Below are 12,500 nucleotides of genomic sequence, written 5' to 3' on the forward strand. Positions count from 1 at the left end.
ACACACACACACACACACACACACACACACACACACACACACACACACACACACACACACACACACACACACACACACACACACACACACACACACACACACACACACACACACACACACACACACACACACACACATTTTTTCCTTAAAAAAAAATCTAATCTTTCACCAAACAGTTCATTACTACCAAAGGAAACCCTATATGTTGCGCGGCGTTGAATCACCTGTCTCTGCGTGAAGATGACTTGCAGGTGTCCTTCTCATAGATAGATAAATAGCTTTTAAAAAATCATAATCATATATTCAAGCAATTAAAGACATTTATACAGAATTATGATACAATAACGCAAATAAGGGAGAGATTTAAACAATTAACCCCTCCCCCTCCAAAAAAGAAAAAGAAAAAACAAACAAATAAAAATAAAATAAACACTCGATTAAAACCAAAAATATTTTAATGAAAATAACAAATCTTATGCCCTCGATTAATCTAAAAACACCAGAATCAGGACGGGCTTTGGAACACGAGCCAAGGGCCGGTCGACACACCTGGGCCCCAATACCTGTGCGCGACCATCAAGCCTTATCTAACCCCCCTCCCCCCCCCGTGCTCCTGATAAGGCTGCTCCCTAACATACCTAGATTCTGATAAGAGGTCCCGAGCCACAGCCTCCGATAGCTGCTCACCTTCAAGAAACCACAAACATTAAAAAACAACGACTTTGGTTTAAATATAAATCCATTTTGAAAAGATTGGTGTTATTATTGCGTTCTGGGATTTTGCTTTATATTACGGTATGTGTATATATATATATATATATATATATATATATATATATATATATATATATATATATATATATATATATATATGTATATATATATGTATATATATATATATATATATATATATATATATATATATATATATATATATATATATATATATATATATATATATATATATATATATATATATATATATATATATATATATATATATATATATATATATATATATATGTATGTATATATGTGTGTTTGTGTGTATTTGTGTGTGTGTGTGTGTGTGTGTGTGTGTGTGTGGTGTGTGTGTGTGTGAGTGTGTGTGTGTGTGTGTTGTGTGTGTGGTGCGTGTGCGTGTGTGCGTGTGTATATTATATATATATATATATATATATATATATATATATATATATATATATATGTATATATATATATATATATATATATATATATATATGGCTAGCCTGTTCTTAATATTCAGCAGCGAGCCACTTCCTTCTCTTATCAGTGAGCGGCTGTTTGAGAATTTTTCGTTGATAAGAATAATGTGAAAGACTTTATAGGTTACTGGTCGTATGATTTTGCTTAAATCATGGAAGTACAGTCTGTGTTGTGTAAGTGTGGTTTGTGTTCTAGTAGCACCTTTGCAGATGATGCTATATTTTGTATACTTATAAATGGATATGTTCATATATAAGCATATATCTATGACCATCTGTCTGGCTACACACACACACACACACACACACACACACACACACACACACACACACACACACACACACACACACATACACAGATAATAATAATAATAATAATAATAGAATAAATAAATACTAATACTACTTCTACTACTAAACTACTACTACTACTACTACTAATAATAATAATAATAATAATAATAACAAATAAATAAATAAATAAAAATAACACCACAACCAGGCCTTTCCTCCTCCAGATGCACCTGTGGGGGAAACTGTTCATAAATACGAGTCTGTTAGTCCATGGCTGGCACCGTCGCATCCACCACAATTATGGAAAGAAATTGCGTGTTTGGCTGAGAGAACCAACGCCGCCAACTCCCCCCCGGCAACTTGACAGGCACGGAGAAATAGCTTGAAAAGAGTTAAGAATGGCGTGGTCAAGGAGCCCTTATATGGGTAGGCCGGTGGCGGGATGTTTTTGTTTGTTTGTGCCCTCTATCGACAGTGTGTGTGTGTCTGTTCGTTTTGTTTCCCGTATCAGAGAGTGTTTGCTTGTTTGTGCCTTGTATCGACAGTGTGTTTGTTCGTTTTGTTTCCTGTATGAGAGTGTTTGCTTGTTTGTTGCCTTGTATCGACAGTTCGTTTGCTTCCTGTATCAAAGCATGTATGTCTGTTTGTTTCCCATGTCACCGAATGTCTGGTTGCCTGTTTCCTCTTTCGTTTGTGTCGTTTTCCATATTGGTGAATGTTTGTTTGCTTGTGTCCCTTTTCCGCAGTGTGTGTTTGTTCGTTCGTTTGTTAAAACTATTTGCAAAATGTGTTTGTAGTGATTTTCCACCGTCTTTCCGCAACACCAAAAAACAATCTATTTGTTGCATCTGGATAATTTTCAGACTGCAAAAAAGACATCATTCGCCAGTTTACATTTAGGCACGTACGTGTTTTTTATATACAATAAACTATAACAATTCCATCAAACACCTCATAATCGACCGCCAGACACAGAACTTCCCAGAACTTCCTTCGTTTGACAAACAACTAGACGAAATTCCAGTCCGATGAATCACCCACATTTTGTCTTTTGTTCGACGATGCCCTTCTGTTACAAAGCAACTCGGGTGCCATGAAATGCACAATTAAGGCGACCACAGAGAACCCATGACTCAAAAAAAAAAAATGTATATATTTTTTTCTCTCCCTCATGATCATCCTTTGAACTTTATATCACTCTGTTGTTATGAACTTATGAACTTTGATCAAGTTTCCCCTCTCTTCGGATCCCGTTTTCCACCAGGAGAAAGAAACCTCGGAAATTTCCCCGCGTGTTTTTCTTTCTTTCTCTCTTTCTTTCTCTCCTTCTTTCTTTCTCTCTCTCGTTCTTTCTTTCTTTTGTGTTCTCTTTCGAGGCTGCTGGAAAGAAACGAGAACAAGCGCTTGATTCAAGACAACAAGCGCTTGATTCAAGCAGCTTGGAAACGGTCTCTCGTTGGCGTCAGAAAATGTCTGGAGTCTTAAAAATTGGCCGCGGGGCGAAGTCGAGACGAGCGAAGTGCACGGGTCAACCATTCGGACAATTGGCAAGGAGTTTACGATCCTCCGCTCTCAAAATGATCCCTCTCCGCCTGCCTGTAAACACCAAAATGCTCCATTCTTTCGCGACAATCATCTAGCGACGTCGTAGTCTCTGTTCTCGAACTCCCAGATGCTCTCTTCCCCTTTGCTCCAACCCCTAAAAGTTCTTTTCCTTCGCAACGACCCACCTACCGCCGCCACCACGTCGTCCACGCTGCCGTCAGAGGCTCCTCCTCCTCCTCCTCCTCCCAACTCGTTCTCACTCTCGTCAAGCACGCCGTGTCGACACCACAAGAGGCTTTCGTTATGGTCACGAGGCTACGAGGCTGTGGTCCGCTGGTCAGTCGTTCAGTGGCCGGGTTGGCCCACAAGATCACCTGTAAATGGCCATGTGGCCTGACCCCGGTGGTCTGGTGTTGAGTGGTCAGCGACCCTCTTGTCAATCCTTCTCGATTTTTTTTTTCGTCCCGTGTCAAACCCCTTGGACCAGTTTGCACCGCCATAAGTGCAAGATTCGAGACGATTTCCTCTCCCTCACCTCGCCTTGCCTTCCGCTCGCTTTCTCACACCGCCCTCGTAGCGCAAACCTCCCTCCCTATACGCGGCACACCAGAAAAAACAACAACACCAATAATACAAGAACCTTGTCCCTAATTCGTTTTATGGCCGAAAGAGAGCTCCTAGAGACGACGGCAACAGAGACAAGGCGGCGGCGGGGACCAGACAGCAGCCCTCCCACAGGTAGTGCGCGGCTGACCAGACTCACAAAGAATCCAGGTAGAGACACTGGCCGCGAGGAACACCGGGCCAAGAGCAACGACATTTCCATTGCCTGGTTTTACGTCCGTAGTCCTCTCGCCTGTCAGAGATCGCTGGCTTAAAACTTCTTGATCATTTGAACATTATTATAATTATTAGTAGTAGTATTTATTTATTTATTTTTTATCATCATTTATTATTTTTTTTTTGTGGGTGTGGCATCGATACAGAAATAGTTGATAAAGAAATAATTTTTTATCTTTTTTAACTCCTGTGTTATTTGTTATTATTATCTTTTTGTAGCCATGGAATAGGAAAGAGGAGGGAGGGAGTAGAAGGTAGAGGAAGAGGAGGAGGAAGAGGAGGAGGAGGAGGAGGAGGAGGAGGGGAGAGGAGGAGAAGGAGGAGGAGGAGGGGAGGAGGAGGAGGGGAGAGGAGGAGGAGGAGGAAAAGGATTAGGATTAGGATGAGGAAGAGGAAGAAGAATCAGAATTAGAAGTGGAGGAGGAGGAAGGAGAGGGAGACGGAGAGGAAACAAATAAAGAATACTTAAAAGAAGAAAAAGTGGGAGGAGGAGTATATGAAGTAAAGAAGGAGGAAGAGGAAAATGAGTAAGAGGAGACGGAAGAGGAGGAGGAAAAGGAAGAGGAAGAATGCAAAGAGCCAGGAAAGACGAAGAGGAGGAAAGAGAGGAAGATGACTAGATGGAGGAAAAGGAGGAAGGGGAGAGAGAAGACGAGGAAGATGACGAAGACAAAAAAAAAAAAAAAAGAAAAGAAATAAAAAGGAAAATAAAAAAGAGAAGAAAATATGGCTTTTCCTAAACAAGTTCTCCCCCCCATCCCCTCCCTCACCCCCCTTGACTGCCCCCCTCCCACTCCTATCCCCTCCTCTTCCTCTCTTCCTCCTCCTCCTCTTTAATCTCCTCCTTCTGTTTCTTCTCCTCCTCCTCCCATCCCTCTCTTCCTCCTCCTCCCCCACCACCCCCATCCCCTCTTCCTCTTCCTCCTCCTCCTCCTCCCCCTTACCCCCTCCCTCCTCCTCCTCCTCCTCCTCCTCCTCCTCCTCCTCCTCCTCCTCCATCCCTCCCCTCCCCCCCGCCCCCTCCATAATCTGCAACATCACGTAATCATTCTGTTTCATCGTCGTTTCTCATTTCTTATCTGTCAAACAATCAAAGAACAGCGGATAAACAGACAGATAGCTGCCAGATAAATACATACGTACATTCATTTGTAAATATTGTGTGTGTGTGTGTGTGTGTGTGTGTGTGTGTGTGTGTGTGTGTGTGTGTGTGTGTGTGTGTGTGTGTGTGTGTGTGTGTGTGTGTACGCGTGCGTGCGTTTACATGAATAAATATGCATGGCATGAAGAGAGAGAGAGAGAGAGTAATGATGGGGGTGGAATGGGGTTAAGCATCACCCTTCCCATATGACACCTCCACATCCTCTCCACCTCCATCTCCTCCACTTCCCTTCCTCCATCAGTTTTCAAGCGAAAAAGAAAAAGAAAAAGAAAAAGAAAAATGAAAAAAAAGGTATCGCCTGGCCTGCACGACACCCCTGGACACGGGCTAACCGTCGCTCAGAAGGGTGAGGAGGATTTGATGCAAGAAACACTACTTCTTAAGGGTCGTCAGGCTAGAGTTTCTCGTCCGCGCGGGATACGACCCTTCACCCTGGCCTCTACGACTGGCGCATCTCCAAAATCGCCCTTACGCTGGGAGTCCAGAAGGATTAGAATCTCTCCAGTCCCGTCGCGTTCTCCCGAGCCCATTAGGGAATCCTAATTGGCATGCCGATTTGGTTCTTGTGGCGTATGTGCTTAAGGGTCATCAACGGGTTAAGGTCCCGGGACATGGCTCGGCGCAGCGCTGTTTTCAACCTTAAACAGAGATCCTGCCATTGCTTCAAAAATTGTGCTACTTGGCCTGTGAAGTACATCAGGATTCCTCGTGCTTCGTTCGGATCCTTCGCTTCTCCTTCTCCCTCCCCCCCCCCCCGTTCCTCCTCCTCCTCCTCCTCCCACACTTACATGTAAAAAAAAGACGAGAAAAAAGTGAAAACATGCATGGCATCGGGGCATGTTTAAGTGGTGGTTGGTCGCATCGGAGGGGGGGGGGGGGAGGAATTAAGTTGAATGTTATGTTATTTTCTGAATTTTATTTTTTTTACGGTTCCGAGGAGGATAAGATGTGGAATGCAACATCTGTGATGAAGATGTTTCGATGTTTCCGAGCCTCAATAAATGCACAAACGCACACGCACACAAATACACACACACACACATACACACACACACACACACACACATACACACACACACACACACACACACACACACACACACACACACGAAAACACAAACAAACATAAACACCCTTCCCCACCTTCCTCCCCCCCCTCCTATACACACAAAACAAAACACCCACACTCACACCCACACAAACACAAAGAAACATTTCCTCTCCCGAAACCTTAACAAATGCACAAACTCCCTTTTCCAAGAAGCGACCATCTTGCATGAGAAGACGCGCCCGCACGCACACACTGACCGGCTGCCTCGCCTGCCTCATACTAAACAGCTACGGGTGCTATATTATCGAAATAAAAAAAAAAAAGAGTGGGGGGAGTTTATACGCCACAAAGACTTATACTACTGTCTTTTCATTTTCCTTTTTTTTTTGTTTTTTTTTTGTTTACTTTAAATTCTTACTTTTTTTTTTTACTTTATATATGAAAGGGGATTTGATTCTCCCTCCCTCTCTCCCTCTCTCTCTCTCTCTCTCTCTCTCTCCCCTCTCTCTCCCCTCTCTCTCCCCCCTCTCTCTCTCTCCCCCCCCCTCTCTCTCTCTCCCCCCCCCTCTCTCTCTCTCCCCCCCCTCTCTCTCTCTCTCTCTCTCTCTCTCTCTCTCTCTCTCTCTCTCTCTCTCTCTCTCTCTCTTTTTATAAGCATCAGGGATCTGTGATATAAAGGATTGAATATTAAAGTCAGTGAGATATTTTCCAAGAGAATACATGTTAAAAGGCCCGTTTTTTTTAAAAATTTAAAATCTTTTACCCCCCTTTTTGGGGGAAAAAAAAAGGGGGGGGGGGGGAGGGGGGGGGGGGGGGGGGGGGGGGGGGGGAGGAGGGGGAGGGGGAGAGGGGGGGAGGAGGGGGGGGGGGGAGGGGGAGGAGGAGGAGGAGGGGGGGGGGGGAGGGGGGGGAGGGGGGGGGGGGAGGGGGGGAGGGGGAGGGGGAGGGGGGGAAAGGGGGGGGGGGGGGAAAAAGGGGGAGGAGGAGGAGGAGGGGAGGGGGGGGGGGGAGGAACGAAAAAGGGAAAAAAAAAGAAGAAAAAAAACAAGAAAAAAAAGAAAAAGGAAGAAAAAAAAGAGGGGGAAAGGGGGGAAAAAGAGAAAAGAGGGGGAAAAGGGACAACAAGATGAGGTGCAAAAAAGAAAAGAAGAAGCGAACAAAAGAAGAAGAAGAAAAAAGAAGAAGAAGAAGAAGAAGAAGAAAGAAGAAAAAAGAAAAAGCAGAACAAAAAAAGAAAAGAAGAAGAAGAAGGGGGAGAAGAAAGAGGAGGTGGACGTGAAGAAGTAGAAAAACAGCATTTAGGAAGGAAGAAAAAAGGAAAAGAAGAAAACGGAAAAAAGAAAAAATAACGATAATAATAATGATAATAATATAAGAAACAAATATCTATAAATAAAAGAAATAAATAGTAAATAAAAGAAAAAATAATGATAAAAGAAGTAAATAACAATAAATAAGAGAAGAAGACGACTTTCCAAAAAACAAAAAGAAACCGAAGACTCTTTTCACAGAAGAGGATGCTTACCTCGCTCTCTCTCGCTCGCTCTCGCTCTCTCTCGCTCGCTCTCGCTCTCTCTCGCTCTCGCTCTCTCTTTCTCTCTCGCTCTCTCTTTTCTCTCTCTCTCTCCTCTCTCTCGTCTCTCTCTCTCTTCTCGCTCTCGTCTCTCTTTCTCTCTTCTCTCTCTCTCTCTCGCTCTCATCTCTCTCTCCTCCCCTCTCTCTCTCTCTCTCTCTCGCTCTCTCCCCTTTTTCTCTCCTCCTTTTCTCTCTCTCGCTCGCTCTCTCTCTCTCTCCTCTCTCTCTCTCTCTCGCTCGCTCTCTCTCGCGAGAGATGCTCGGGAATAACACAGGGCCGCTTTTCCCTCTCTCGCTCGCTCTCGATCTTTCTCTCTCTCTCTCTCTCTCTCTCTCTCTCTCTCTCTCTCTCTCTCTCTCTCTCTCTCTTTTTTTTTTTTTTTTTGAGGGGGTTAAGTTGGAGAGACAGGGAGAGGGTTGTAGGATGCGTCGTGTCTTGACTTATGCGGCTGTAGGTACGCTTACTGCAACTGTAATTGTGGCAAATTACAGTCACTCTCCTTGACACGTAGATGAACACGTGCACACAACACACACAACACGCACGCGGGCACAGACACACACACACACACACACACACACACACACACACACACACACACACACACACACACACACACACGCACGCACGCACGCACACACTATGGACATTCATTCGTCATACCACTATATCTAGATCTCTTGTCATTACCCCATCAATTATAAATAAACAAATAAATAAATAAATAAATAAATATATACACACACATACATACATACATATATATATATATATATATATATATATATATATATATATATATATATATATATAATGAATATTTAAATGAGATCCGACAGAAAAAGTGAAGATTCCAACTGTGCGATTTTTTTTCTGTCGTTTCCTCACCGCGCTATTTTTTTTTTTTTTTTTGTCTTTTTTTATAGGCTGTGCGATTTTCTCTTAAATGATTTACGAAAAAAGACTTCCAACAATAATGAATATATTATCTAAATCATCCTTAGCAACATTTGCAACTACAGCTTCAACAAAAACAAAAACAAACAAAAAACAGGGAAAACCACACAAGAAAACAAACAAAACAAAAACAACAACAGCGAAAACCACACACAAAAACAAACAAAACAACAAACAAACAAAACACAAAGAAACACCACGATAATAAAGAAGAAACGAAAAAGACTCGGTAAAAAAGGCAAGTCAAAAACGAGGATCAGAAACGCTGGGGCGATGCAGGGCGCGCGGGCGTTGAAGGGGGCGCGTGGGCAGGGCGTCGAGCGAGATCCGGGCACGGGGCACGAGCTGCTCTGTGAAATGATGCGATTGCCAGATGTGGAGATCGAGGGGCATCAGGCGAGAAGGCACACAGGGGCATCCCGAGTGGCGAAGGGAGGGTGGAAGGGGTAGGAGCGCAAGTGGTATGGGTTGTGGGGGCTCGCGTGTTGGAAAAGGGTAGGAGGAGGCGAGGAGGGGTAACTTCGGCAGAAGGGAAATGGGTTTTCTTTTTCTTCTTCTTCTTCTTGTTTTTGGTTTATATGATTGTCGGCTTTCTCCTTCTCTTTCTTATTTTTTGTCTCTCCTTGTTCAGTTTTCTTCCTCCCTCCCTTCTACTCTCTCTCTCTCCTCTCTCTCTCTCTCTGTCTCTCTCTCTCGCTCTCTCTCTCCTCTCTTTCTCTCTCTCTCTCTCTCTCTTCCTCTCTCTCTCTCTCTCTCTCTCTCTCTCTCTCTCTCTCTCTCTCTCTCTCTCTCTCTCTCGTCCCTCTATCCTCTCTTTTTATTTATTTATCTAATCTTATCATAACAATTATTATTATTTTTCATCTGGCTATCTCTCTCTCTCTCTCTCTCTCTATATTTATTTATCTAATTTATAATAATAATAATAATTTTTCATCCGGCTATCATTCTAGATCTACAGTGCTTGGCCTGGTTATGATAAACCTCTTGTTTGCGTTCCTTTCGTTATTATAATCTTTCTTTCGGCAGCGGTTTAACAAGAACACTTAATGTAATGTCTGCGCTTCCGAACACACCCTTTTCCCTCTTGCTTTTTCTCCCACTTCCTCATTCCCCGACTTCCTCATTTCCTATTCTTCTTCCTTAATCTCCTCATCTCCTCTTCTTCTCGTTCTTCATATTTTTTTCTACCCAGTTCTCTCCCTTCTTTCCTTTCCTCCCTGTCTCTCCCTTTCTCACTTTTGTTTACTTTCTTCTCCCCTCTTTTTCTTGTATTTTTTTTTATCTCCCCATCTCTCTCTCTTTCCTCTTCCTCTGCCTCTTCCTCATTCATTATTTTTCTCTCCGTCTCTTCGTTCGTTCCTTCCTCTTCTCCTCCTCCTCCCCTTCGCTCTTCTTCTTCCTCCTCCTCCTTTTCTTTCCTCTCCTCCTCCTCTTTCCTCTCTCTCTCCCCCTCCTCCTCCTCCTCCTCCCCTTCACTCCTCTTCCTCCTCTTCTTCTTCTTCTGCTACTGCTGCTGCTGCTGCTGCTGCTCGTCCTCCTCCTCCTCCTAATCCTAATCCTCCTCCTCCTCTTCTTCTTCCTCCTCCCTTTCACTCCTCTTCCTCCTCCCCCCCTTCTCCTCCTCCTCCTCCTCCTCCTCCTCCTCCTCCTCCTCCCCTCCTCTCCTCCTCCTCCTCCCCCTCCCCCCCTTCTCCTCCTCCTCCTCCCCTAAGACTCACCTTCGAGCGGGTCGTAGATCCTCCCTTTGGCGAGCGTCTGCAGGTCGTAGTCGAAGGCGGCGACCTCCTTCTTCAGGTCGTCGGCGGCGCTGGGCTCGGCCTCGACGTACAGCGCCGCCTGGCCCTTGTAACTCGTGAAGCAGCGGACCAGCTCCTGCGGGCGGCCGTCGTCGAGGGCGAACAGCGGCAGGAGAGAGCGGTATCCCTCGAGATAGATCCTGGCGCCTTCGAACTTGGGGTCCCCCTTGATGCACGCCTGGAAGTCCCGGTCCTTGTGGGGGGACCTGAGGATGACCCTGAGGCCCGCGCGGGGGTACTGCCACTCCACTCGGCCCGAGGAGCAGCTCAGGTACACCGGCTGGACTCCACGGCCGTCCTGTTCGAGTCCGCTGGAGGAGAAATAAAGGAAAGAAACGAAACGGTGTTAGAAGACGATAGAGGATTGAGTTTACGGTGTGTGTGTGTGTGTGTACTTGTGTACGTGTGTGTGTGTGTGTGTGTGTGTGTGTGTGTGTGTGTGTGTGTGTGTGTGTGTGTGTGTGTGTGTTTAGAAAACTTAGTGTATTAAACATTAAATGTGTATTTAGTAAAGGACTTCCCTACTGATTTATTTTAGCGATCATTCCATTCCAAAGTGTTATAAATTAATCGATTGTCCCCCCCCCCCTCCTCTCTCTGCTTCTCTTATCTCACTCACATTTTCTCTCGATTTCGTCTCTCTCTCTCTCTCTCTCTCACACACACACACAGAAAGAGATACGCGTGTACGCGCGTGTGCGTGTGCGTGCATGCATATGTATGTACCATCATGGGTATAATCACCATGCCCTAATCCACAGCAATCTCCTAATCCCAGAACCTTTTCCTAATCCGCTTACCCACCTGGAAACCCAAATTCCACCTGTGACTAATGACATAGGCCTACCCACCCCTACCCATTCCTGCCCACCTCTACCCACCTACACCCCCCGTGGCGCCCTGATCATTGGCCGGCGATCATTCTAAAAGCCGCGCGTGATGAATTCGAGAAAAACTTAATTTTCCTTTTAGGTCTAAAGCGCAGGGAAGATAACCACACCGGAGGCGCCGGGAGAATGATCAGCTATTGGCCCCTTTGTTCCCCCTGTGGGTATCGCTTTTCCTTTGGGTATGCGCCTTTTGTTTGTCATGTTGGGAGAGGCAGAAAATGGTGTCAGTAGGAGGCAAAAGGATGTTACTTGGTGCCTTTTGTTATAGGATTGATTTTCTTTTTGAAATGAGTTACTTTACACTTTTTTTTTTGCATTTATTTATTTTGTTCGTATTTTTCTATTTTTTATTTATTTATTTTTTTTTTCGTTTCCATAAGTCCTGTGTGGTCGATGCGCTTTTGTTTGTTAGTGGGAGGCAAAAGGAGTTACTTTTTACCTTTTCTTAATTACTGTTTTTTTTTTTTAATGGAAAGATCAAATTTATGTATACCTTTGTTTATACTTTTCTCATTCATCTTTCGTAATATATTTTTGTTTTGTTTTGTTTTTAGTTCCATTATGGCGATGCGCTTTTGTTCGCCATGTGGAGAGGAAGAGAACGTTGTTAGTGAAACGAAAAATTACAATGTATATATATTTTGTTGTTGTTTCTTTCCTTTTTTTATTCTGGTATGGAAGGATAGAAATATATTTTTTTTATATGTGAATACTATGGCAAATGAATTACATTATTCTCTTTCATTACTCTCTATTCGCAGAAGGAATTTGCCACTTCCTGCTTTTTTTTTTTTTTTTTTATATTTCGATGTGAGTTTCAGTTCTTTTTAAGCGATGCGTTTTTTTTGTTTTTTTGTCAAGAGGAGAGGAATAAGACGGTCTTCGTGCGAGGCAAAACGAGCGAAGTTATACTTTTCTCATTTCCTCTTTGTTACGGAAAGACGGAACATGTTATTTTGTAATAAAGTCCTTTTCTTTTCTTTCTTTTTTTTTCTTTTATTCTTATCAGCTTTACCACATCCCGTCTGGCGATGCTCTTTTGTTTGCCATAAGGGAAAGCCAAAGACCTTATTCTATTCTTCTTCAGTGACTGAAATTTGGCTTCAATAATAACGTCACTTTTATACTTAAAATCAAAATGATGGGAAATAATAGTTGTT

General features: G+C 43.7%; 1 protein-coding gene across 1 annotated transcript in view; it reads right to left on the reverse strand.

The window, feature by feature from the left end:
• LOC119594968 (meteorin-like protein) overlaps nt 1-12,500 on the reverse strand; it is a 41,641-nt gene that overhangs the window by 10,226 nt on the left and 18,915 nt on the right. The window contains exon 2 of the mRNA XM_037944096.1: nt 10,373-10,761. Within this exon, the coding sequence (XP_037800024.1) occupies nt 10,373-10,761 (389 nt within the window). The remainder of the gene's footprint in view (nt 1-10,372; nt 10,762-12,500) is intronic.

The sequence above is a fragment of the Penaeus monodon genome, chromosome 35, assembly GCF_015228065.2.
Source record: "Penaeus monodon isolate SGIC_2016 chromosome 35, NSTDA_Pmon_1, whole genome shotgun sequence".
Classification (NCBI taxonomy): Eukaryota; Metazoa; Arthropoda; class Malacostraca; order Decapoda; family Penaeidae; genus Penaeus; species Penaeus monodon.